The sequence below is a fragment of the Girardinichthys multiradiatus genome, chromosome 12, assembly GCF_021462225.1.
Source record: "Girardinichthys multiradiatus isolate DD_20200921_A chromosome 12, DD_fGirMul_XY1, whole genome shotgun sequence".
Classification (NCBI taxonomy): domain Eukaryota; kingdom Metazoa; phylum Chordata; class Actinopteri; order Cyprinodontiformes; family Goodeidae; genus Girardinichthys; species Girardinichthys multiradiatus.
Window position 1 is genome coordinate 39,228,917 of NC_061805.1, and position 27,154 is coordinate 39,256,070.

The window sequence follows — 27,154 nt, forward strand, 5'->3', positions numbered from 1 at the left end:
AGTCCACAGGTCTAAAACTCTAGTCCTCAAGGGTCAGTCTCTGGTCCCTGTTCCTGGTCTGAATGAAATGGCCGAAATGCCAAATTGAAATGTATTTAATTGTGCATTTCAGTTTCATTGTCTGTTTGATTGGATTGAATTTACTTTCTGTTCATAAATTAGATGTTTTTTGTAAATTCCATAAAGACGACTTTTCTTGTGAATTGGGACTATATAAATAAAGTGAATTGAAACTTTGAGATGTTTATCAAGACAGGTTTTAGCACATTTGCAATTACATATTCCAACCACTGGAGAGCAGTAATGCATCAAACAAGCAACATCTTCCTCATCCTCAAATGTAGGGGTTACTGACTAAGTAATAAAAATACTTTGAACAACTTCCTAAATTGTAGACATGAAAGAATATCTTTTTAAAATGTAAGTTTAAATTTAAAACTACTCTTCTTGTTTGAACAGCGGAAGTTATACAACCTACGCGCTACTCTTGTTGACTAATTATTGAACTAAAGTAACCAGTGTTCACAGAAGGTGGCACTAGCGGCTCTTTTTTAAGCTCCTAATGTATCTTATTAGTTGAACAAAGGTTACGTTGGATGCACACTTTAGTTTTTACAGTGAAGAATGTCATGTAACATAGAGGATAATGCTAGTAGTCTGTTTCAAGTTAATTTACATGCATATAACATTTTGTTACAGATTTTAAAAAATTTGTTCTTTTTGATCTTGCAGTTTTCGATTTGAAGTGCAGAGAACAGATAATAAAACTGTATGTGTTTGTGAATCTTTTTTAATATAATTTACTCAACAGGTTTTGAATGAGTAACACAACCTTTATCCAACTTGGAGGAAACCAGCTGCAAACTAAAGGTGTTAAATAATAGTATTTAGATTAAGAATAAATTATTATTTAATTTTCCAAAACCTGAGACAAGGTAAAAAGAAATCAGAATTTTATCTGCAGGTTGTGATTGGTAAATAAAAAGGCTGCAGATTATCAGGATTTTAACACTCCTGCATCTCAGTTATTAATTAAAGAGACACGGTTGGACATGTCCTCATGAGATAGTCTTTTTTAGAAATTTGGTGGAGTATATTTCTTGCAATGAAATCTTTTTATATTTTACCATTTTTACTGCTAAGTTTTATTTTTGGAGTTGCTGACTGAAAGAGAAACACTTGCACAGTTAACTGAAATCATGCAGAAAATCCCACATCCCTCAAGTGAAAAACTTGAATTGAAAGCCATTACGATTTAGGAGCTAGTTTTATGAATTCCAGAGCTAAGCAGTCTGGTCCGAACATGATCTATTGCCCTTCTCCTGCCCAAACTCCATTTGATCTATGGTCGTATTATCTATAATGCTGTCTTACAGGATTCTTTTTTAGAGCCAGAAACAGTGTCAGACAGCAAAACAGATTACATGTTAGATTTAATCAATACAAACTTTATTTACTGGGCTTTGAAATGTAATTCTCCATTTTCCCTGACACTTATGTAAAGACGCACTATCTGAAGGTTCAGGTTGTTATTGGTCTTCTTGTCCACCGTGCTTTCTGTCCACGCACCATGCTGCCAGCACTGTTGGTTTCTCTCCGCCACTTAGACCTCGTACCCAATAGTTGGAATCTAGAACAGTGGCCGCTTAAATCCACCCACTGTAACACCCACTTCATTACTGGGACGGGATGCGTGCCTGCTGAGTAATTGTAATAAAACACAGTGGGCGGCAGTCCCATAAAACTGACTCTAAATATGGACGTGTGACCAAAAACAAAAGCAAAGGGCCGCAGTGGCTGCAGATGTCCACGTCTAAACTTCACAACTGATGCTCAGCATAACAACTTCTATGTTCCAGAAACCTGGTGTGAGCTTGGTTAGCTTTTTACAAAAATGTTCTTATGCTCAAATACCTCAAAATTATCTACAGTTTGAGGTGAGTGGGATACAAATTGGCTGATGAGCCCAAACTCCATAAGAACATGGCTTGATTACAGTTTCATAAGCAAAGGTACCTTGTGTTAATCAGTTGTAGATTAAAGGAGACATGTTTGGGATTCATTGTTGTAAGATGGAAGTACGGACTGCTCTAAACTTCTTTGATTTCGTAAAAGTCATAAATTTTTTTTATTTGTTTTTACTCAGTTGCATAAATCTTACTGAAAGAAAACGTATGTATGACAGTACAAACACGTTTAACACTTTTAGATAGAGATTAACTAATCAGGCCTTTCCCCAGCCGAGGTTTGTTTGAGATCTGACCTACATATTTTGAATTTGGCTAGTTCTGTCTTATTTTGCTAAGGACTATTTCTCATTAAGCAAAACCATGTGCTGCACGTGGCATCATAGAGGTATTAGTTTTGAATCTAACAGAAAATGAAGGGATCCTCTTCTTCTGATGTTTTAATAAACCTGAAAAAGTAGATCAAATAGTTGTTTGATGAATTTATACACTGAAAATTGTATTAGTTCTTGGTTTTGATGTATTTAATAAATGGAAAAAATATCAGATTTTCTGTATTTTATCTGCTGATCACTGATCGGTACTAATCCAGGAAAAGGTTTGAGTGTAACATCTCGACTTTTAGATAATGCATGGGCTTTCACAGAAATGCCTGGTTGTGATCAGAAATGTCCTCTTTGTTTTAGAAACAAAATTCTCCATATTTTAGAAGGTTTTTTTCGGTTTCATATATTTTTTATCCCAAATGTTTATTTGGATATTTAGATTCACAACAGTAAATAGACACGAGAGTTCATCATGTAACTAGAGGCTCTTTGGAAAGCAATCAAAGTTGGCTTGTGAACAAAAAAATCTTTAAAATAAAGTCAGGCAGCTGAACAAAGAAACGGAAACATGAAAGAAAAAAGCTCTTTATAGAAAGGAATACAAACACCTCATGTTTGTGCATGTCATCTAGATGCTCAGAAAAAAGTGATCTTCACTAAGATTCTGCATGTATCTTATTTTAAGTATGTCCTCTGATGGTCATCTTGCATTTATGCAGTTTTGTGTAAATGACACTCACCCCGGTGCTGCTACCTTTGCCACATACTCCAAAATTAAAGAATTTTATGAGATTTTTTTTTCTGTCTTAGCAAAGACTGTAGCCACGGGGCACATTCTTAGACATGGGGGATTTCAAAGCCTTGTTTTTTGGGGTAGACACTTTCTGTATCTGGTGGATGGAATGAGGGTTTAAACCATTACTGCGATTAGAGCTGCCTCTCTATGATCTCTTGAGCTTGCTTACTGCTGTTAATAGCTGTTTCGTCTCTATTTCCTTCCATCTTTTTCTTTTTCCCTTTCTCTCTCTCTCTCTCTCCGTGAATGATTTTTATGCTTTGCTAAAACATGTGGGGGCGTTGAGAGAGGATTTAAATGCAACGATCCCCCTCCCCTTTTTTTCTTTTTTTTTTTGGTGAATCTTAGTGTTCTTCTCTGCAAGCCTCTGATGACGACAGGGCAGCTTTAAGCCTGGCAGTGCCCACGGCAGGCTGCCGTCTCAGCGCTGCCCACTCTCCTCTGTGTTGGCATGCTGGAGAAAGCGAGGGTGGGGTTCCTCTCTAACAGACCCTGTCATTCCCAGGAAAGCCTACATGTCCACCCATGCAGGATTCCTGACAGGTCCTCATGTCAGAGATGTTGGAGAACTCAGAGAAATATTTCTTTTCTAGCAGGTGGTAGCCCTTTATCAGCCCAGGGTCAAGTATTCATCTCTGAAATAACATACAAGGCCTCCTTTTGCACCTTTTTGTGACACACATGGGTCAAGAAGTAAAAATATTTTCTATAATATCTATCTAATTGCATATTCAGTGTCATTAAGTGGGTGTTTTTGGCTCTGATGGATTAAAGAGGCATGTTTGGCAGGAATTCAGGGAGTTTTTTTCCTTAGCTAATGTTCCCTTTTTTGTCATCATAGCACCGTGCTAAGCTGACCAGTATCCTTCTCCATTCAATCCGGGCCCATTACTATATAACGCATGTGATTCATGTGAGCTCCTGAAGAGGGAAGAATTACAACCTCTTGCTACCAAAGTAATAAACCTCCACCATCTTCTCAGATTGGAAAACTATTATTTGCCCCTCGTAAAGCCTCCAAATGGTGCCCTGAGGTTCTCCTGCAGTCTGTCACAGATCTGATAAAAGAGATATAGCTTTTATTTATAACAAGTGCCTTTATACTTTCATTTTTTAATCACTTTTTTTTCTCCTGTTTTCATTTCTCATCATACTGATGCATACTGTATGTGTCTTATATGATCACAATATATTTTATTTGGTGAGCTGTAACATGACACATTCTTTTTACCCTTTGACCCCAGAGGGTCAAAAAAGCCGGGAGGCAGCAATAGTTTTACTTTGTAGAATTGTAGATAATTAATAATATAGATGATTTAATTTACAATTTAAACATATTGTATGAATGGGAGGATAAAATCAGTTTAGAAATGCTCTGGGAATGTTTTCTAAATGTCAACCGTTAAGTTTATATGCCAGTAACAACATTGTGGAAAGAAAAGTTTTTGCACAGTTTTGACAAGAAGGAGAATCGAAACGCAGAACCACTAAATAAAACATGAAACTGCCTCGCATTTATTGAAGGTCTAAACTTCAAGGAATAAAGTGCATTCAACTTCAAGTTCTACCGCATCCATAATGTATATGTATCGTTTATGAGATTCTTTTGTTTTGTCTAGTGCAATCGTATTGAGAGATAGGGTGTTAAGTATAGAGTTGTTACTGAATCAGGTTTAAGTAAGATACATTGGCCATTTTGGCACAGATTTTTTATATTTAATTACCGCCTGACTTTGTGGGGATGAAAGTTCAATGCACTGTACACTCTGTATGACTGCCGCCTAGTGGTCAGATAATCATTAGCGGATTGAACTGCAAAATAGGTTAGCAAGTAGTAATTGCCACACCGAGCTGAGTGAATCCTCATTAGTGCAGACAGAGCATCTGCATAGCGTAGCATGATTATAATGTTATTATTGGTTCATTGCTGTAACATTTGAGTAGTACTTGTGTTAACTGCATAGCAGTGGTACCTATGTGCAGTAAATATGGCAGCTCTGAATTGTGACACTCCTTCCATGTCATTTTTTGACAAACTCTGAGGCTTAAATTGATGAAATTGCAAATGCTACAATATCAGAGGTGTAGAAAGATGTGTAGAAAGAGTATTATTTACTTAAAGCTGCATGTTTTCCTACACTAATAATTGCAAAGTAGAATTTTTCTCTCATCATTTATTAGCCATTTATTAAAAATGCAGTCAATCATTTTTGTGAAAGAAACAATTCAATAGATGACAATCACAAAATTCATCAGTATGGTTAAATCTACTTCCAAGAGGAATTATAGACATGACAGTTCCTTTAATGAAAATACCACTTCAAGCTGTGCTTCATGATTATTATTCAGTATTCACTCAAACTCTCTCTTATCAGTTCATATACATTGACTGCATGAACTGTTTAAACAGAGATTCATAATCTGCATGAGAGGTGCTTCTCTAGATACTTAGACAAACACACAAGATTAAATTTCTATTTATATGAGCTACAGCATTCTTAGAGAATCACTGCGAGATCTGGAGATGACTGTCGTACTTTGGTACAGCAAGAAGCCTGCACCTTTTTTGTGATGTTATCAGATCAGCATGGAGAGAGGAGAAGAAAAATACAAGCTTACATTCACATTTAAGATTTTTTTTTTGTTTACCTTTTAATCAATTTAACAGCTTTAGCTAAAACTGTTATCTACAGACTGGATTATCCTAGTTTCAAAGTTTTCTACATTTACAGTGCTTTGTGTTAAAAGTATTCATATCGCTTAACGTTTTCACATTTTGATACAGTGTTTTTATATTTTTTACAGGTATAAATCAGAAAATTTGCCTGCATTTAAAATTCGATCCCCACAGTTTATACTTTGCAGAACCACCTTTTACTGCAGTTGTAGCTGTCTTTTGGGGTATGTCTCTAGCGGTTTTTCATATCTACACTGACATTTTTGCAACTTCTTTACAAAATTCTCAAAGTACTGTCAGATTAAATGCACAGCACCTGTTAGAAGCACTTTTCAAGCTATTATATTTAAAAGTCATGTTTTTAATTGGATTTTGGTCTATGTTTAGGGTTGTTGTCTTGCTGGAGGGCAACCCTTCACCACACTCTCAAGCCCTTCTTATCTTCTAGATTATTTTTTGCAGGGTTGCCCTGTATTTAGCTTTATCAATACTACCAATCAGATCTGAGCCGGTTCCCTGCCCCTGCTGAAGAAAAGCATCCCCACAGCATGATGCTGCCACCACCATGTTGTAAGGATGGGATACTGTTGGGTTTATTCTCAGACAATTTGCAAAGCTTAAAGTTGTGCCATGCTATTTACATTTTCAGTTAATGGACTGAACATTGCTCTGTGAGATGTTTTAAGCTTGGTATATTGTTTAACCCTCTCCAGATCTTCATTATTAATGTTCTGTAACAAACCCCTTGGGCTTCAAAGAGCAGCTATGGCAACAGTAAGATTTAATTACATCCAGGCCGACTGTGTTTATTATTTCCATATTAACTAACTTCAGAACACCACTGATGGCACTGGATTTTATTTAAGGGTATCAGAGTAAAGGGGCCTTTCAATATATTTCTTTTGTAAAACTTGTTAAAAACCATGTGTTATTTCTCCCACTTCGCAGTTATTACTGCAGTCTATTTTTAATGAGGTTTTAATAAGACTATTTGCAAAAGCTTAAAGGGGTATGTAAAATCTAATTCGAAACTAGTCATGAGTACTTGTGTGATGTCTAAGCGTGGAGTCTTGTTTATGTCGCAACATGTTTATCCAGGAGGAGTGAATGCTGCAAGTCACTGACTCGATGCAATCTGCTGGGTTTCCTTAGATAGCAAACCTTTTAACCATTTTGAATAATAAACCGAATCCAACTGCACTGGATTAATTGAAATGTATGCACCTGACTTGAAATCTGTATGATTCTATTAAACTGACTTTATAAAATGCCTTGCCTTGGCGCTATATAAGGAAAACTGTATTGAATTGAATTGAATTTAATTGAATTTAATTGAATTGAATTGAATTGAATTGAATTGAATTGATGATTCACTACAGGTTTAGCACTCGTATCAGTGAAGTATCTTTCACTTTGAGCTGTTTGTTTCTGTGAGGAAGATTTATATGCCGAGATTCACTATTTGGTTCTATTTGGCTTGATGACTTTGCCATAGACACAAATGCAACAGTTTTAAAGAGATAAAATTCAAGTTTATGTCTATCTCATCCAAACAGTACCTCGTTTTAAAATCAACACTGGAAGCACTTCTGCACAAATATTGGTTTCCATTCGATTGTTGTGTCTTTTGCCCTAAATGGGAAACAAGCTCTGCTGAAGTTTACAGACAGAATTACTGAGGTACTTAGGCTGGAAGCTGAGGTAACTGGCTTTTTTTTACAGTTTCTTTTGTTTTGAAACTAAGTAATCTTGAAGTTTTGTGTTCAAGTGAAGTTTTCCTAAGAACCAGATGCTTGGCTTAATGGCATTTTGCCCAAAATGTTTTGTGCTTCTCATTTGTGGTCCGGCACAGGGTTTAGTTCCAGTTTTGTCCCAATCCTCTGATTCACCTTCACTAAGAACAGCTTCAGGGCTTCTCATAATGCTTAACTCTCCATAATGCCATCCCCCTTCATCTTTATTGTCTTAACTCTGCATGGAGAAACAGGGTTTAAGAAAGGAAAAACAGGTTAATGCATGCTTGGTAGTGTGAAAATAAAGCATATTTAAAGTGTAGACCCTGTTAAAGTTTTCTTTGAAATATGTTTCTCACCCTTGATGAAAAATCTTTTTCCCTTATCAGTGTGCATTATTTGTGTTTTATTATATTCAATAAATATATTCATATTGACATTAAGAGGCAGCTTACAGTGGAAGGGATCAGCGCTATTGATATGTTAACTGATCTAAGGGAAAGATAAAACTCCTTTCTTTTTGTTAGTTTCCTGATCCTGTAGTTTGGAAACACCAAAATGGTATGCAAATTATTTTCAGATTTGTTTACAATATTTGTTTCACTTCGCCCTGACATTTCACACTCAATTTCTTGCACAGCAGGCTGACGGGCAGACACCCTCAGATTGCAAATTTTTTGATCCAAACAGAGAATCCTCATCCTACATTTCTGAATATAGTTTTTTATTTCTTCAGGAAATTAATCTGAATTTGATGATGGAGCTCTGAAAGTTCTCTACTTTTGAGACCTCAAACTTTCAAGCTGTTTTTATTTGTGCATTATCCACCGAGCTTCAAATAGCAGATTAACAGCTGGGAAAAACATTGACCTGTACAATTAAAGCTATAAAATAAGCTAAAGCAGGATAATACAGATGAGTCTAAGCTGAGAGAGGAGATGAAATTGTGACCAGTGTTTTTTTTTTTTTTCCTAGTTTTGTTGTCCCAAAGGATAGTGTTTGAAATAATAAGGAAGAGGTGGGATGGTCTTAGATTCAAGAAGCTTAGAACGCGAAATCTCAAATAAGCCCAATTTTTTCGAGCCAATCGCATTGCGTTTTGGTGGGTTTGTGTTGATCGTCTCAACTGACTCACATGCCGCCCCTCCCTAAATAAAAACACTGGAGATTTACGTGGCTTTTCAAAAAATTTATCTAGACATTTATCCAGCTTAATCTTCTTAACATATTAAAATGATTTGCTTCACCTTGAAGTGGCTGAACTTGAGAGCTCACCACCCCTCATGGCACTAAGACCTGAGAGGCATTGTGGACACCCTCCGCACGTGAATAAGAAAAAGGTGGGCAGGAGTCAACATGCTTCTTAGCTGTGGAGCTATTGCTGTCCTCACTGTGTGTCCATTTTACTTTTTTGTTGTTATTAGTCCAACTGTTGCACTCAGTCAGGGTTCTTAGGCACATGGCTGTGCCAGCACTGCCCACACTGTGGTGTGGAGGTTTGGAGCTCTCAGCTTTTGAGCTGAACTGAAAGAGCTCTCTCACAGAGTAGGTGTTTGCATGATGCTTTGTTTCTTTCTGTGAATGTCATGAAAGGTATGGATAATGAGAAAACTGAAGCACTGTGATAGCACAATTTATCTGGCTGCCAACTTTGTGCCCGACTTCAGAATTTGGCATTTTCAGACAGACGATGTGCTTAACCTTTTCCTCAGATATGAGACAAATCTGAGAATCAGTTGTGACAGTTACAGTGTGGTTTTCTTTAAAACATCACTTCACATGCCGGGCAGCTAAAAGGTCCTGGTCAAACACGAGTGCTGGAAATGTCCCTATTTGGCATTAAACTCTAAGAATGCACCTCGGGGCATTAGTTTTGCCTGGTTTCATCAGCAGAGCTGTAGATTTACAGATGGAGACATTCGTTGTAGCCACAGTTTGTAGCCATTTATAATAATCATGGTAGTTAGCTTAACATCTGTCAATTTACTTCTGAGTTGATGGATTCATAGACTGTGTGGTAGTGCCAGAGGCATACAGAACCTTCCAAAAGTATTCATAACCATTTGAACTTTTTCAAATTTTGTCATGCTGCAACATCAAAATATAATGTATTTTATTAGGGTTTAATGTAACAGACCAGCACAAACTACAACATCATTGTTAAATGGGAAGAAAACGATACATGGTTTTCACAAAAAAGAAGGAAATCTGAAACGTATGTTGTTCATTTGTATTCGTTCAACCTTAACAAAATCGCCTTATGCAGCAGTTCCCACTGTAAGTCTTTTGGGGTATGTCTCTACCGGTTTTGCACTAACAGTATAGCAACTGAAAGTTTTGCCCATTCTTATTATCAAAATAGCTCAAGCTCACTTAGATTTGATGGATAATGTTATTTTTTAAGTATTCACATAGTTTCTCAATTTAAATTAGGTGGTGACTTGAACCAGGCATTTCTAACACATAAATGTGCTTCGATCAAAACCATTCAGTTGTAGCTTTGGCTGTATGTTTAGGGTTGTCATTATGTTGAATGGTTAACCTCTGCTCCAGTCCCAAGTCTTTTACAGCCTCTAACAGGTTTTCTTCCAGGATTGCAATCAATTTAGCTTTATCTTCCCATGAACTTTTACCAGCTTCCCTGTCCATGCCAAGGAAAAGGATCCCCACAGGATGCTGCCACCACCATGATTCAAAGCGGGGTTAGGGGTGATGGCTTATGGCTTTCTTTTCTTTCAACGATGACTTTGTTCTTGCCATTCTTTCATAAATGCCAGGCTTCTGGAGTGCATGGCAAATAGTTATTTAGTCAAGATTCTCTCACCTGAGCTGTGGGTCTCTGCTGCTCCTCCAGAGTTACCAACGGTCTCTCGGCTGCTTCTATAATTAACACATTCTTTTCACAGCCTGTCAGTTTAGGTGGACAGCAAAACCTTGGTCGGTTTGCATTTATTTCTTATTCTCTTCTTTTTTTAAGATGATGGTTTAAACAGTGCTCCATCAGATGATAAAAGCATGGGATAAGCAGCACGTTTCAGATTTGTATATGTAAAAAAACATGTTTTATTTTCCTCCTTTTCACAATTTTACAGTAGTCTGTTTTGGTCTGTCTCATGAAATCCCAATGAAATACATTGAAGTTCACGGTTGTAGCATGGCAAAATGTGAAAATGGGATAGATTATTAATTTTATACAGATAAAAGTTGCTATCTTTTAGAAATTGCCTTTTTGTTCATTGCTACCAAGTGAAATAATCAATCCTTCTATCAACCGAAACCAAATGTCATGTACCTCTTAATGTGACCTCTAAACTACGACATTGTTTATCTTTATTGTACATTGCCCCTGTTTTTGCCTCTTTAATTTTTCTATTGTTACATGAAACAGTGTGTTTTATCCATAGCTTGCTCACCTTACATGTGGCCACATAACCAGGGGTGAACATCACAAAGTTGAAATGTTGTCAGATGAGTTTTCACACCTGCTTGAAGAAAATACTTATATAGTTTTATTTCATATGTCAATGACCTAAACAAAGTAAATAAATTACTGTGTTGCATCTAAAACTGAAGCATGGATAACATCTACACATGTAACATTTGTTTGTTTGTATGCACTGCAGCACATTTTGCCACAATGTAGTGTTCCTATTAATTCACATCATGAAATGATATGTAGGTGCTCTGCGCTGTCTTATAGAAACTGGCAGCTACTTGACTTCTTTTTACTGGACTGAATGTCTGACAGGTTTGGTAATCATACGCTGAGGGAGTACATACAAAATGCTGTTGAACCAAGCACAACACCTCACAGTCAAGCACTTCAAACAAACTATGAGTGGTTGTAGGTTTTTTATACAGTAGAGAATAGAAGCACTGGTTTTCCTACGATTGTTTGGTCAAAAACTAGAGTTTGATTTTAGATTTGTCTTTTTCCTACCTTTGTTTTCATGTTTTAATTTTTTTGTCCAAATCCTATTAAGTGGTGCTCCAGGTTTTTCCTTGAGAAAAAAGTTTATATTATTGTGAGGTTTGAAAAATTACTTTTTTTTTTTTTCATGTGTGCAGGAATGTAGATGCCCCCCCCCACCATGAAATCCTAATTGTGCCTCGGAGGGCTGGTAGGGTATCTGTGCTCAGCTCTGCTCAACAGGATTTGTGTCTGTATATGTTAGCGTATGTCTCTTAGCTTGAATACGGATATAACCCTTTCATCGCACAAGCTGCTAATTTTTCAGATGTGCCAAAAAAGAAATTTTTATTTTTTTCTTAAAATATTTGATATTTCTTCAGCGTTAATAGCGAGTTTTTTCATGGATGAGCCTTATTTAAAAATCAATCTCGCCACACCAAGTTTAGTCAATAGTAAGTGATCAGATAAAGAATTCATAACAGGTCAACACAGCATCTGTCCTTTCCATTACTTAAATTATCGTTATACATTAATCTGTGTAAATACAGGATAAGATCCTCTGTGCCTACAGCTGCATATCCCCCTGGATTTGATCTGCCTGAGTTATGCAGGTTGGCTGACATAAAAAAGAAAGGAATTGCAACAAAATATATACGAAGATTAATTCTGTAGTCGTTAATTGCTAGTTGAAAAGAAAATCAGGATTAGCGGTGCTTTACACTACTGTCACCTGCCTCTCCTCTTCTCAATTTTGCTGCAGTTGTTTTTTTCCCTTTTTTCAGTATCAGTGCAAGTTGGCAAAAAAATAAAACGGTGATTTATTCAAATGAATCATCAACGCTGGAATTGATTCAATATGTGCCACATTCAGATGAGTGCTTTATTATTCCCTTGGGGAGAGGCAAAGATGGAGCTGCAGAGCTTTTTTATTTGTGCTGTCTTGATCAGTGTGTCAGGCAGAGATGCTGAGCTTGTTCTCAATGAATGGACGAGCCCTTGAACCATAAACCTGTACCTCCTCTGATAACAGTTTTTGCATTGTGATGTAAGTGCCATTCTCTGTCATGTCCTCTCTGACAGCACTAAATATAACAACGTGCACAAAATCATCTGTCAGACAAATCATTTTATTTCAGCCTGTTTTCCAAACTAAGGATTTTTTTTTGCCGTGTTTGTATTCAATGCAACATATTGTGGATTTTGTTAAGGCTTCAAAGTAGAGCTCAGTATTGTGATTGCGCTTTACCAACCTCTACTGTTGATGCTCGTTTTGTACAGACTTTTAGGTAAATGATTTTACTGTGTTTTTGCGATTTATAACAGCGATCAGCCATCTTCAAGGACTTCAGTGTCATAAATTTGCCAAAAAGTCAAATTTCAGAGTTTGGTTCACACTACACCTTCATTCATGTTGTATATCCTTTAGTGCGATTTCTGCTTTTGGGATCACTGACGTCTAAAATCACCACATCTTCCTAAGTGCTTCTTGAATTACTCAGAACCCGTGATAACATGGCCCCAATTGTCAGACGGGTGGGCTGGTGACACTGGAACACAGACGGTGCTTGTCTGTTTGAAATATTCTTTTTCAAGCTTCCAAGCCCTGGGCTGTCCTCTCTCCCAGTCTCTCAACACCCAGCTTCGCCCACTGAAATAAGACTTCCATACTGGAAAATCCGGCCGTTCAACTGGCAGTCTGGACTAGGTTCAGCCCACACGACAGGGACCCACCACCATCGCCACCACTTCCACCCCTTTAATAGGCACAAGAGTTTTCCACCCCGTGTAGATGCCTTTTGGTCAGCGTCCAAGGATGGCGTCAATAGCATCTTCCTACACAAAAGTGACTGAACGAAGGGCACACAAGAAAATGTGGGAATAATTTACACTTTCTCACTGTACTACCATCAGAAACCATAATTAATCATGATAGAAAAAAGGTGGAAGCCATCTTGGCTGGTGAAACACGCAGTGCCTGTGAACAGCCCTGACACCTTTAACAGCTCCAATGGCCAAATAGGAATGGTGTCAGAGTGCTTACAACCGAGCTCCCTCCATGGCAGCATGTTTCCCTTCATCTTCAGAACTGTCTGCTTCATGATGCTTTTCTACGACAGCTCCACAAAGTGTAACTGTCGCACTCCTTTATTTTATCCGCACAAAGTGAAATCGTAGACAGTCTGTCAAAATGAGACTGTTTTCTATCTTTCACTCTTCAGTAGCTGCCAAAATAAAATGTGACAAACAAGACTAGATTAATTTCACAACACAACTAATTTTTCTCATTTCCTATGTAAACTTGCTGTCTTCAAAGGCACATTTGCTAAACTGAGTAGATATTAACTTTGCTTGCCTCCACAAAAACCCCAAGTCCCAAATATAATGCAGAAGTGAGAATGTGCTCACACTTTAACTTTTACAGCCATCTTGGTGGTAAAATAACAGAAAAATAGCAGATCTTTGACTCCCGGTGTGTGACATGGCTGACAGATTAATTATGGATATGAATCTAGAGCTGCAATTTGCCCTGTTTGACTTTGTTGTGTTCTCAGCAGTCAAACTATACGACACAAATATTTCCCTTTTGCCTCATTTAGCACAGACGGAGGATCACTTTCCCAGCACCTGATCGCATGCTACTTCGGTGTACCTGTTAGTGGTAGTTACTCTGTCTAAGCATGTGCATTTTGCAGAAATGCTTTCACGGTAGTGAGTAGGTGTATGTGTGTAAAGCCACCACTAGAAAGTGTTGAAAGCCTCAGCTAGCAAGATCGCATCCAGGGTGACTAATAAGCTTAACATGAGCACGGCTGTGTTCGCAAACATGGTGCGCTGAAAGAAGTCTTCAATGTTGAGAGAAATGCAGAAACCATTCCTCAGGCTGCTACTAATTCCTTCACCCCCTCAAGCTTCAATCTGACTGTGAACCGTCTTTCTGTTAGCAGTGGATTTACTACAGTTACAAACTACAGATCAGAAGTGCAAGACTTAAAAAACAAAGTTCAGGAGAAACTGTATCTAACCGTTAACTAAGTTAATCGAGGAGCGGTGCTTCGGAAGGTTAGGGACAAAACCAAATATATATAGGCCATCTAATGTATTCTATAGTCTCACTTTGCCTTCTGTCATGTGTTAATTTGATTAAAATACAACATATTTAAATTTTTTAAGATAAAAAAGAAAAAAAGATCATGTTATTATGTAAACTTCTGTTTGAATTCTGCTCTGATTTCTCTTGAACTGCTGCCTCTTCATAGCTCACCCGCTCTTCTGTTTGGCTTTCAAGCAGAAATCTAGTAGCTGTGTAGCCCTAGAATACGCAGTTGTATCCACACGTGACTTTCCTCTGACCATGTGGCTCCTCAAAGTGTGGATTTATAAGCCACTTCACACTCCATCCCTGTGTGGGAGGAAGCTCCGTTTAAAAATAGGCAGGTTTGGAGGTAGTGAGCAGCACACTATCTAAAGCACTTGATACAAAACACTGAACTATTGGTACGTTCTATAAATGCCATTTATTTTAGATCTTGTTGAACAACATTAATGATAAATCGGGGTCTGCAACTGATTCTTGTAGAATTACCTCCATTAAATTGCAAAGGATTCCAAACAAAAGGGTTGTCACAGGACAACCACAAACTTTAATGTCATTTATTTGGATTTTATGAGACAGACCAATTATGATCTGCAAAGTAGATCATTATTGTCAAGTGGAGGAAAGAAATACATGGTTTTCAAATTTTGTTTTATAATTCTAAAAAGTGTGGCATGCCTTTATCAATTTATTTTGCCGCAATTACAGTACAAGTGTTTTACGGTATGTCTTTACCAAAGATGAACATATGGAGACTTTAATATTTGCCTCTTCTTTTGCGAAATAGTAAAGGGTAATTCAGGTTGGATAGAAAGTGTCTATAAACATCAATCTTCAAATCTTGCAGATTCAGGCTGCATTTATGTCTGGACTTTGACTGGGCAATGTCATTGTAGCCAATAAATGATCATAAATCACAGTCTGATGTTTCTCTAGAAAGCCAATGGACTTTACTTGACACAACGGCCAACTAATTACTGTCCCTGACCAAACATGCAGCTTTTGATTACATGGTGGTTTATTGGTGTATACGTTCTTCTCTGATACAGTTAGATGAACTTTTTAATTAGAGTGCAACAGCCCATGTGCAATCCGACATAAAATCATAACAATTAACTAATGGTTTTAGTTTCTTCCATATATTCACCCTGCTTGTTAAAATGCAGAAAATTGACATATCAGTAATACTGCTTGCACTGAGGAGCAATAAGGTTTCTAAGGTGCTACAGATGAATTGTGGGGGATGTGATGTTATTAATGGCAATGAGGACCTTCACACCTTGAACGTTGATGACTTCTGGTTGAGTGACAGAACCCCCCTGCATTCTTCATCTCATCTCTGGGTCTATCGTCCTTTTACTCTCTTCTCTGGATTCAATTACTGCTACTAGGCTGACCTCTGACCCCCCTTTTACCACGATTAACCTCATCTTCTGACCCTGACAGTGTTAAACTTCCTCTGTGACCAAGCGATCTTGTTCCACTCTCACTTGTCTCCTGCTTCTAAACTAACAGGTTGTCATTTTGTCAACAATGTAAAAATGGTCACCTCTTGTGGATATTTTTCATATCACAACTTATTTAGAAATTTAAAATTATTTTAGTACAGGTGTATCTCATTTAGAACATCAAAGTTTTTTTTATTTATTTCAGTTTTTCCGGTCCACTGATCTGGATCAATCCCTAGAAAACCCTGACTTATTTTAAATCAATGTTAAAAACTTATGAGTTTGGAGTTGCCATTGACTGTTCTATTTAAACTTTTAATTGAAACATAATTAATTTCAGTCTTTAGTCCAATGTTCTTTATTAATGTACTTTTCTTATGTTTTCAGAATAAAACGCTTTTTAAATTGTTTTGTTGCTGACATGTGCAATAGAAATAAACTTACCTTGCCTTGATTTCCTCTTGAAATGCTGAATTTACTTCAGTCTAAAAAGAGGACACTGAACAACTGAGCAACAGTCCAGTTCGGTTTCGCCCTTGAATGGGCTCAGATTCACAATTAACAATTCTTTCAAGATTGCAGTTATCCCGTTTGCATATGCACCATTTTCAACCACAATTTGTCCTTCCACTTAACTTTCCATTATTATGATTGACAAGAGCAATGTGTGAATAGCCTCCTTGTGGAAGATTCAACGGACTCTCTGTTGGACAACTGTCAGGTCAGAAGTGGTCCCCATGACTGTCTAGGCATAACATAAAATTTATGAATTTGGGTTTTTCGTTAGCTCTAAGCCATAATCAACAAATTTAACAAAATAAATGCCGTAATAAATTTGTGTACTGAATCAGTTTCACTTTTTATTTAATTACTATGATAAATTAACTTGTTAATTATGTTTTGGCTTACTCAGATGGACCTGTACAGTTATCCTAACATAGAAACTGTTGCTCATATTGTTCTTTCTCAGACATATATACTTGAGCTTTTGTTTTAGAGTTCCCATTTTTCTGTGTTACCAGATTGATCTTTCACCTCACTCTAAGCTGCAGTAGACGGTTGTTAAGCCTTGACCGTCTCTTAATCACAACAGATATCTGTTAATTACCAAAGCAGTTCAGATGTTTTTGCTACTTAAACAGGGATTTGGGATCAATGCATTGTTTCGCTCCGGCTTCAACAATGAGAACACTTGACCATCAAATTATACATGGTTTGCTCTGTGTACAGGGGCTACACAAGACACAGGATAAAGCAACAGGCATATTAATGGGCTTCTGTACAGATGACATAGTTTGGTGGTGGGTCATGAATAAAGCATGAACTTGTAAACTCACAGAGGGGCCACTTCTTCCTCCCTCCCTCTCACTAACTCACCCTCGCCCTTCATGGTGTCATCAGTTTGCAGAGCTTCTCTACAAGAGCAGCGATTAGCCATGTCTCTCATTCTCATCCCCAGCAGAGTTCACACAAAGGTAATCAAGTAGATTTTCCATCCTTCGAGGCACTGGTTTCCTCATGCCTTTGTTCTTTGGTTCATGTGTTTGTTCATCTTCAGCAGATGCTTTATCTATTTGATTGTATTGCCATGAAGTACTTCAAATGCAGCAGTAAAGAAATGTATGTTTGTGTTCTTTTCTGATGAAGAACAAGTATAATATTCTGACACTTTTTAAGGAAAGCAATTCCTTTTTCCTTTCTACCACCAAGCAGTAGCAGTGTCAGAGATTCCCAGTCTACTGCAGGGTTGATTTGAGCCGGCGGCATCTGAGGTGTGGTCTTAGTGGACCGTTTTGCTGTGATCACAGCAGGCAGTGGGAGGTTAATCCCAAGAGAATGCAGGCTCAATCTTCCCCCGCCTCCAGCTTTTACCCAAGGCTCTCACATCCCCTGCTGCATAATGACCCAACAGAGTTCTGTGGTACCTGAAGAGATTTCACTTCTGCTTCAGATTCTCTGATTATTATGACATTTAGCGATTAGGGTGTTGACCTTTAGCCTTTTTATAGACATGTAAATTAAATATGAGATGTACAGCAAAATGAACACAGATACTGGACATTTAATGTCTTGCAAAATATTCACAGATTTAGAAGTTTTCCACAGTTTGTAATATTGCAACCACAAACTAATGTGTTTTATGGGGACTTCATGTTATAGACCAACACGATCTCATGTATAATTGTGAAGTGAAATGTTAAGTAATATTCATTTGTCAATGTGCATTTGTATTCAGGCTCTTTTTACTCGTACTAGTACTCATACTCATCGTCTTCCGCTTCATCCGGAACCAGGTCGCGGGGGCAGCAGACTCAGAAGAGACACCCAGACTTCCCTCTCCCCAGACACCTCCTCCAGCTCCTCCAGGGGGAGCCCAAGGCATTTCCAGGCCAGCCGAGAGACATATTCCCACCAGTGTGTCCTGGGGCGTCCCCTGGGCCTCTTCCTGGTGGGACATGCCTGGAACACCTCCCGCGGAAGGCGTCCAGGAGGCATTTGGTATAGATGCCCGAGCCACCTCAACTGGCTCCTCTCGATGTGGAGGAGCAGCGGCTCTACTCCGAGCCCCTCCCGGATGGCCGAGCTCCTCACCCTATCTCTAAGGGAGTACCCTGCCATCCTACAGAAGAAGCTCATTTCAGCTGCTTATATCCAGGATCTCGTTCTTTCGGTCATGACCCAAAGTTCATGGCCATAGGTGAGGGTAGGAATGTATACCGAACGGTAAATTGAGAGCTTCGCTTTTCGGCTCAGCTCTCTCCTCACCACAACGCACAACGTCCCCATTACTGCGACCGCAGAACTCCCCACCAACCTGAAGAGGACAAGCCACCCTTTTCCGGTTGAGAACCATGGCTTCGGACTTGGAGGAGCTGGTCTTCATCCCAGCCGCTTCACACTTGGCTGTGAATCACTCCAGCGCATGCTGTAGGTCTTGGCTAGACGGGGCCAGCAGGACCACGTCATCTGCAAAAAGAAGAGACAAAATCCACTTTCCCCAAACCAGACCCCCTCCGGCCCTTTGCTGCGCCTAGAAATCGACAAGCCCTTTTTATCTTGATACCCCTAAATACTATCCAGTGAAATAAGATGCCTTCAGAAGTCACCTAATTAGTAATTAGTAATTAGAGTCCACCTGTGTGTAATTTAATCACAGTAAAAATACATTTGTTCTGTCAATGCCTTAGAGGTTTATTAGTGGACAATAACGAACAAACAACATCATGAATTTGATTCTTTTATTGTTATTGTAAATTGTAACACAATTATGTTTCTCTTGTGGAGCATTTAAAACATGAAAGATGTGATAAAAATAAGACATCAGTATAAGGGCATATGCAGTTAATACATGTATGTATGTATGAGTGACCATATATGTATCTCCGTGTGTGTACATGCTTAGTGTGTGTGCTAGTTTAGAGTGGAAAAAAGGAATTTATTCCATTTTGGAATGAGGCTGTAGGATAATAAAAATATTTAAAAAATTAAGCGCTGCAAATACTTTTCACATGAACTGCATATGTGAATATACTGATTAGTAATGTTGATCATTTGAAGATAGAGTACGGGACAACTGAAAATTTACCAAGATATGGCTGTCCACCAAAACTGACAGGACAGCCAAGGGAACCACAAGTTTATCTTTTTGGAAAAGTGGGAAATAGAAAGCCATTGCATTCGTTGTTTTGTCACAAGCCATGTAAGGGCAACAAAGAAGGTGCTCGGATGAGTACAACACTTTTACTTTCACATACAAGATGCTATATGTGGAGGAAAACGAATACTGCACATCAGTCTGAACATACCATCCACACTGTGAAACATGGTGGTGGTAGCATATTGCTGTGGGGATACTTCAGCAAGTACATGGAGGCTAATCACAGCTGATGGGATGATAGATTAAGATAAATATTGGGTAATCCTGGAAAAAACCCTGTTGAAGGTTACAAAAGATTTAACTGTAGCTCTGAGGTTCACCTTCCAGCAGGAAAAAACATATCGGTAGAGCTAAAATGGAATGGTTTAGATCAAAGCATATTCATGTGTTAGAATGGCCTAGTCAAAGTCCAAGCCTAAATCCAATTAAAGTGTGGAACGATGGTTCTGCAAAGTGTTAATTTAGGGAGACTGAATGCAAAAACACATAATTTTTCTTTTTTTAAAAACTGTAATTTTCTTCCCACCTCACAATTATGCGCCACTCCATGTTGGCCTATCAAATAAAATCCCAATACAATATGTTGGTGTCTGTGGTTGTACTGGGAAAAATGTGAAAATGTTTAAAGGGTTGTAAATACCTTTACTAGACACACAGCTTTTTAAGTAGTTACCAAGAAATATGGGCATTTTCCAAGCTAAAGTAAATTATGAATAATAGTTTTAAATAGCCCCAGTGTAAGTTAACAATACTGACGAGTAGGACAGCAAAACGAGTTCCACATTTTAGAGGAAATTGTGTGCCTTCTAGGATAGAGTGTTTTGATATACATTTAGTTTGTTCAAGCCCTGGTACATTTTTTCAGATGGCAGAGTATGCATCTGTTTTTCCCTGGAGTCTTTCACACATATCTGTGTGTAATTAATGTGAATTTTGACAGATGGAGGGAAAAAAAAATGTCCGCATAAGAGAGAAGGGTACATGCCACAATGTGTGAAGTGCAAGCTTGATGGGAGCTTCTTGTATTATATTCGCTGCCCATGCCAGCTGGACTAGCTGCTAGAGAAATGTTACAGGTAGAAATTCAAGCTTTAAATATATGCAGAAATCACTGAAATTCAGCGACCACCATAAATAGGTTGGTGGAGTTTATTTCTCCTGTTACAGTCGGAAATTAATGTGAAACGCTCTTAATATTGTGCTGAGTTTAGACGCACAAAAATCTAAACCTGTCCCCTATCACGTATCTGCATGCAGGGTAATTTTCGTGAAACATCCAAGAATGTGCAATTTTGTTCAATAGTAATTGTGACTGGAGGTCATTTTTAATTTAAATGCTTAATTTGCCTTTTAGGATGCATGTGCGTGTGCTGTTGTTTGAAACCGTGCTATTTCTGAATGCATCGGGGTCTGACTTAGATATTAGTATAACTACATTATCACACTTTTTCTGCCTGGTAGCAAACATACAAAAATGAGGATTACAACTCTGGAGAAGGCAACAGGTCATGGTTGGTAAGCTGCCCGGGGGGGTCACTGATATAGAGTCACTTTTGACAGGCTGTGGAGGAGGCTCTATTGTTACTGGTGTGTCTGGATGTTACCTGCAGGCACTATTGCTGAGACTACAGTATTATCCTATTATTAGGCTTAGTTGTTTATGCATATTACTGCTTGTCAGGTAGGCAGAGAATCCTTCTGAAATGAGTATCTGCAGAAAAATACATGACTACTTCTTTATCTCCTTCAAGTACATCGGCTTAGGATAATTTTCTGAGGCCTGTAAGAATGTCTTCATAGGACAAAACAAACAGAAATTTAAGATTTATGTTTACAGGGAAGCATTTGATCCTTTGAAAATGTTTTACCACACCGCCAACAGTGTTATTTGGCAGTCGGCATTAGAACGTAAGAAAAGCTGCACCTGTTTTTTTATGTTTTCAGGCTGATAGCATTATGGTCTTTGCTTCAATTGAAAGTACACTGTAAGAGGACACTGTGTCGCTGTTTGTAGAGGAAGTGAACAAAATAATAAAAAGCCCATCATATGGTCTGGCAGATTTTGGGCACCGAACCAGGGATGACAAATGTGCTCTTGCAATAATTCAATCTGCTCTCATAATTCTCTAACTTTTAGGGACAGACAGAATGAAGATTTTTTTTTCCGGCAATTAAGCCGCCAAATCATCGTCCAATAACTGTGATCAAGTGTTAGTTAAGATGCTTTTTCTCTCCATTGACAGATTGAGGGGTATAAAGATACTTGGTAAATGGCAGAAAGTTACTGTGAATATGTTAACGAGACGATTCTGGTGTCGCGTCCAAAACGTTGTCATTTTGTTTATGTCACAGGAAGGATATTAAGTGTAAGTAATAACAGAAGGGAAAGAGCTTGTTTGAGGAAAGAATAAGAAGATCGGCTACAATTGATGTTCTCATATATTTCTCAATTTTAAAATAGTTTGGTGTTTTATGCTGATAATATTTTAACCTTGACAGTTAAAATTCAAATCGAAGGACATTGAAAAGGAAACTCCTAAACCTTACTTTGGGAGCTTTTGGAGAGATGCACAAATCTTGCTTTTCCTAGCCAATACCAATTCTGATTTTTTCCTTTAAGGCCTATAAACACATAAAGGAGAAAAGCCAATGCTACAGGTTCTTTGATAGAGGTAGCAGTTTTGAACCCAATAGAAATTGAAGCAGTTACAAGATCATCCCCATCAAAGCTTGCCTTTCTCATCTTGATCTGTTTATTATTAAACTCAAAAAAGTGCATGATCTTGCAAATTGTTGATTAATATTTTTATAGACTAAAGATGGTTGAAGTTCCTAGTTTTGATTGCATTTTATGATTTGGAACATATCCCAATGACCAATCAGAGCCAAACAACAAATGAAAATCTCTGGTTGATTGATTGGTGCGTCTTAAAAAAGTTAATGACTCAAGAAGAAACACAAAAACTAAATCACAAATAACTGATATACACTAAAATCATATCACAACATTAGATGGAAAGAATAAAGGCCATAAATTGAATGAGAGCGTCTGTTCAAGAATGTAGCCAGGTTACTGTTAAGCTTTTGGTAACATTATGTATACATGGCACATCTTAAAAATCCAAAGAGATCAGGTAAAGCAGCTTTTACAGCTACCTTTAAAGCCAATAAAAACATGTCTGGCAGTGTGTTTAATATGTAAAATCTATAATAAATGTAATTAACATGTGAATGTCTTTATGTTTACATGAAGAAAAAGATGTACGTCCTGGTGATGGTTGATCCTGATGCTCCTAGACGCTCCCAGCACCCTGCTTACTGGAGGCACTGGTTGGTTGCGAACATTAAGGTACAGTAAGTCCCCCAGAACTTCTGCTCCTTCATCTCACCAGTTTTGGCGATGATGACACAGACAGTTATTTTTATTGGATTAGATAGTCATACTGTATGATATAAATTTACAAAGTTGTGTTTGGTAGTTTGTTTTTTTTAAGTGTGCATTTTCATAATCTCGTGGTCTCACTTGGCACGTCTTGTGTTTACATCTGCATCAGGGCCGATTGTAAAGCCGAAAAATTATGAATGGTTTTTTTACTTGGTTACTTGGTTACGAAAAAAACGATGCCAAGTTTGAAAATGTACATTTTTCATATCATGTTTCTTGTGCAATAAATGCCTGTGACAAAAGTGTGGGAGTAAGTCTTTCTAAATGGCTGTGAAAGTTTGCAAGGCCCTGTCAGCAGCAATTTCCCTCTGCTGCGCAGTGCCTGGGACGTGTCAATGTGAGCGTGTGAGACTGAGATTGGGGAGAGCAGCATGCGAGGTGCACACTTTTCCTCCCATAGTGCTCCAGTCCCTCAGCTCCCCCTTTAGTGGAGAGATCTTGGCAGAGTGTCCTCCCTTCATCTGTTCCCCCAGGCAGAGCAGCTCCCCCAATGATCCACACTTCTCCATATTTTACACCCCCGAAATGGGCACGGCTCCGATCCCCTTATTTCTCTTCATATTTCACTCCTTTTTATCCATTCGCTTGTGTGTTTTTGCATTCTTGCATTCTAACGCCAAATGCATGTTGAGTTGTTGATTGCCTCAAATATTTTGAGGTTTGCAGACATTTTTTATAATCCCTTGAGAACTGGGAGATCAACCCAGTAGATTAGAAACTAGTGGTCTGAAAAGCGAGATCACAAAGCTGCTTTAGAGATGTATCGCTGCTCCCTTTTAATTTTTTGTTTTAAGTCTTGGTTTTTAAACTGACACATCTTTTCAAAGATCCAAATGTGTTGGATTTGTGATAAGCTCACAACAGGTATAAAATCAACGTTTTGTGATTTGTTCTTTAAAAAAATTGCTCTTAGGAAAATATTTATGCAGCCATGTGTCTCTTTGCTTGCAAGTACATTGAAGGCATACCCTGGGGTGTATATTTTCTCCTAAAAGATGTCCACTGAAAATAAAAACCCAGCTAAGTAATGAAGTATGTATTCCCACTGCGGGATTTTACTAAATATAAAGTTTTTAAGAAACACTCTTGAGGAAAATAAACTGATAATTCTGCTTTGTGTGTATTTGATTGGAAGAGGCCTCAAATCAGTTGGCATTAGTAAACACTATGGTGCACAAGCAACCTTTTAGACATTTGACTCATATTAGCATTGTATAAAAGACACATAACTTAAAATTATTTCTATTTGCTAAATGCCAGAAAATTAAAGGAGATTTTTTTTTTCTTTCATCAAATTTAGAATTTTTTTTCCTCTCATAGTAATTGGTAGAATTGCCTTTGACTTGGATCAAACATTTTGGGTATCCTTCTACCAGCTTCTCACAATAATTAGCTGAATATTTGGCCCATTCCTCCTGCCAGAAGAGATGTCTCTGAGTCATGTTTGTAGGCTGTCCAGCTGACACACCGTTTCAGCTCTGCCCACAGATATTTCTATGGGACTAAGAACATGAGGGCTTTTCAATAGTCACTCAAAATTCTGACTTTATTGTCCTAAAGCCACTTTGTAACTAATTTGGTTGTTTGTTTTGAGATATCCATTTGAAAAAGACCACTGAGTCCACGTTTTACTATCCTATCTATTTTTCTTTCGATATTTTCACATATTCTTTCCTCATTATGTGGATTTCTCACCAAAACATGTTAATCTCTGGTAGATAGAAACCATTTCCATCTTGAACATTATGATTGCTGGATACTCCTATGCTGTTTGTAGTTGCGTACAGATTTAGTCTGATTTAATGTCAGACAATGAGGAAAAAGAGTTGTCAAACAGTGTATGTATATATACGGTTTTAACCACAGCAACAGCCAAGTTTTATTCCCGTCTTGCCTTGGTCCTCTTCACAAAACACTTCTCTGCTTTTCAATGTTGCCAAATATTCCTGAAAAACTTGCATTTTTCCTGCATATAATTGAAACATTTAAAAAGACATCCAAATAAAGTGGGAGAAAACAAGAAAAATATGAATGGTCATTCTCAAACTCATCAGCTGCCTATTGCCTCATGTGATGTCATCAGATGCAGGTGCAAGTGGAAGATTGTTTTTGCGAGTGGAGAGTTTATTGCAGTTAAATAACATTTAACTGCAATAAATTCCTATCTCACAAAATTAGCATATCATTAAAAGGGTCTCTAAACGAGCTATGAACCTAATCATCTGAATCAACGAGTTAACTCTAAACACCTGCAAAAGATTCCTGAGGCCTTTAAAACTCCCAGCCTGGTTCATCACTCAAAACCCCAATCATGGGTAAGACTGCCGACCTGACTGCTGTCCAGAAGGCCACTATTGACACCCTCAAGCAAGAGGGTAAGACACAGAAAGAAATTTCTGAACGAATAGGCTGTTCCCAGAGTGCTGTATCAAGGCACCTCAGTGGGAAGTCTGTGGGAAGGAAAAAGTGTGGCAGAAAACGCTGCACAACGAGAAGAGGTGACCGGACCCTGAGGAAGATTGTGGAGAAGGGCCGATTCCAGACCTTGGGGGACCTGCGGAAGCAGTGGACTGAGTCTGGAGTAGAAACATCCAGAGCCACCGTGCACAGGCGTGTGCAGGAAATGGGCTACAGGTGCCGCATTCCCCAGGTCAAGCCACTTTTGAACCAGAAACAGCAGCAGAAGTGCCTGACCTGGGCTACAGAGAAGCAGCACTGGACTGTTGCTCAGTGGTCCAAAGTACTTTTTTCGGATGAAAGCAAATTCTGCATGTCATTCGGAAATCAAGGTGCCAGAGTCTGGAGGAAGACTGGGGAGAAGGAAATGCCAAAATGCCAGAAGTCCAGTGTCAAGTACCCACAGTCAGTGATGGTCTGGGGTGCCGTGTCAGCTGCTGGTGTTGGTCCACTGTGTTTTATCAAGGGCAGGGTCAATGCAGCTAGCTATCAGGAGATTTTGGAGCACTTCATGCTTCCATCTGCTGAAAAGCTTTATGGAGATGAAGATTTCATTTTTCAGCACAACCTGGCACCTGCTCACAGTGCCAAAACCACTGGTAAATGGTTTACTGACCATGGTATCACTGTGCTCAATTGGCCTGCCAACTCTCCTGATCTGAACCCCATAGAGAATCTGTGGGATATTGTGAAGAGAACGTTGAGAGACTCAAGACCCAACACTCTGGATGAGCTAAAGGCTGCTATCGAAGCATCCTGGGCCTCCATAAGACCTCAGCAGTGCCACAGGCTGATTGCCTCCATGCCACGCCGCATTGAAGCAGTCATTTCTGCAAAAGGATTCCCGACCAAGTATTGAGTGCATAACTGTACCTGATTATTTGAAGGTTGACGTTTTTTTGTATTAAAAACACTTTTCTTTTATTGGTCGGATGAAATATGCTAATTTTGTGAGATAGGAATTTTGGGTTTTCATGAGCTGTATGCCAAAATCATCTGTATTAAGACAATAAAAGACCTGAAATATTTCAGTTAGTGTGCAATGAATCTAAAATATATGAATGTTAAATTTTCATCATGACATTATGGAAAATAATGAACTTTATCACAATATGCTAATATTTTGAGAAGGACCTGTATTCTAATTTATTGAAAGTGACTATATATATATATATATATATATATATATATATATAATCTGGATTTGATCTAAGTTATGGAAACATCTAAGTAGTAACTATTATTTATCTCAGATCAAGGAGAGACAAGTACATTATACAGCTAAATAAAGAATAGCAATTTCTACTTGATAAAAATTTACTAAGCATCACCTGTAATTTTTATTCACCAACTGTGAATAAACAAATGTCTTTCAAGCCTTCAGAAAAACGACATTCTCTCAAGCAATTCAATTCCCTGTCACTTGTGTAGGTGTTGACCTGCTCTGCCCATGTTGGATTGTCCAATATGACGGGATATTTTCCTGATTGTGACTGGTGGTTGGTCAGATGGGTTAATGAGCCTTTTGAGTGAAGGCAGCTGTAGTGGGAGGTGTTTAATTGACCAGGTTGGCTAGGTGACACGAAACAACCTCCATTTTGTTTCAAGTGTCAATCTGAATGTGTCAGATTTTGTTTCCA

General features: G+C 38.2%; 1 protein-coding gene across 1 annotated transcript in view; it reads left to right on the top strand.

Annotated features, from left to right (window-relative positions):
- The window catches only part of LOC124878322 (phosphatidylethanolamine-binding protein 4), a 76,294-nt gene that overhangs the window by 2,971 nt on the left and 46,169 nt on the right, over nucleotides 1-27,154 (top strand). The window contains exon 4 of the mRNA XM_047382208.1: nucleotides 22,866-22,961. Within this exon, the coding sequence (XP_047238164.1) occupies nucleotides 22,866-22,961 (96 nt within the window). The remainder of the gene's footprint in view (nucleotides 1-22,865; nucleotides 22,962-27,154) is intronic.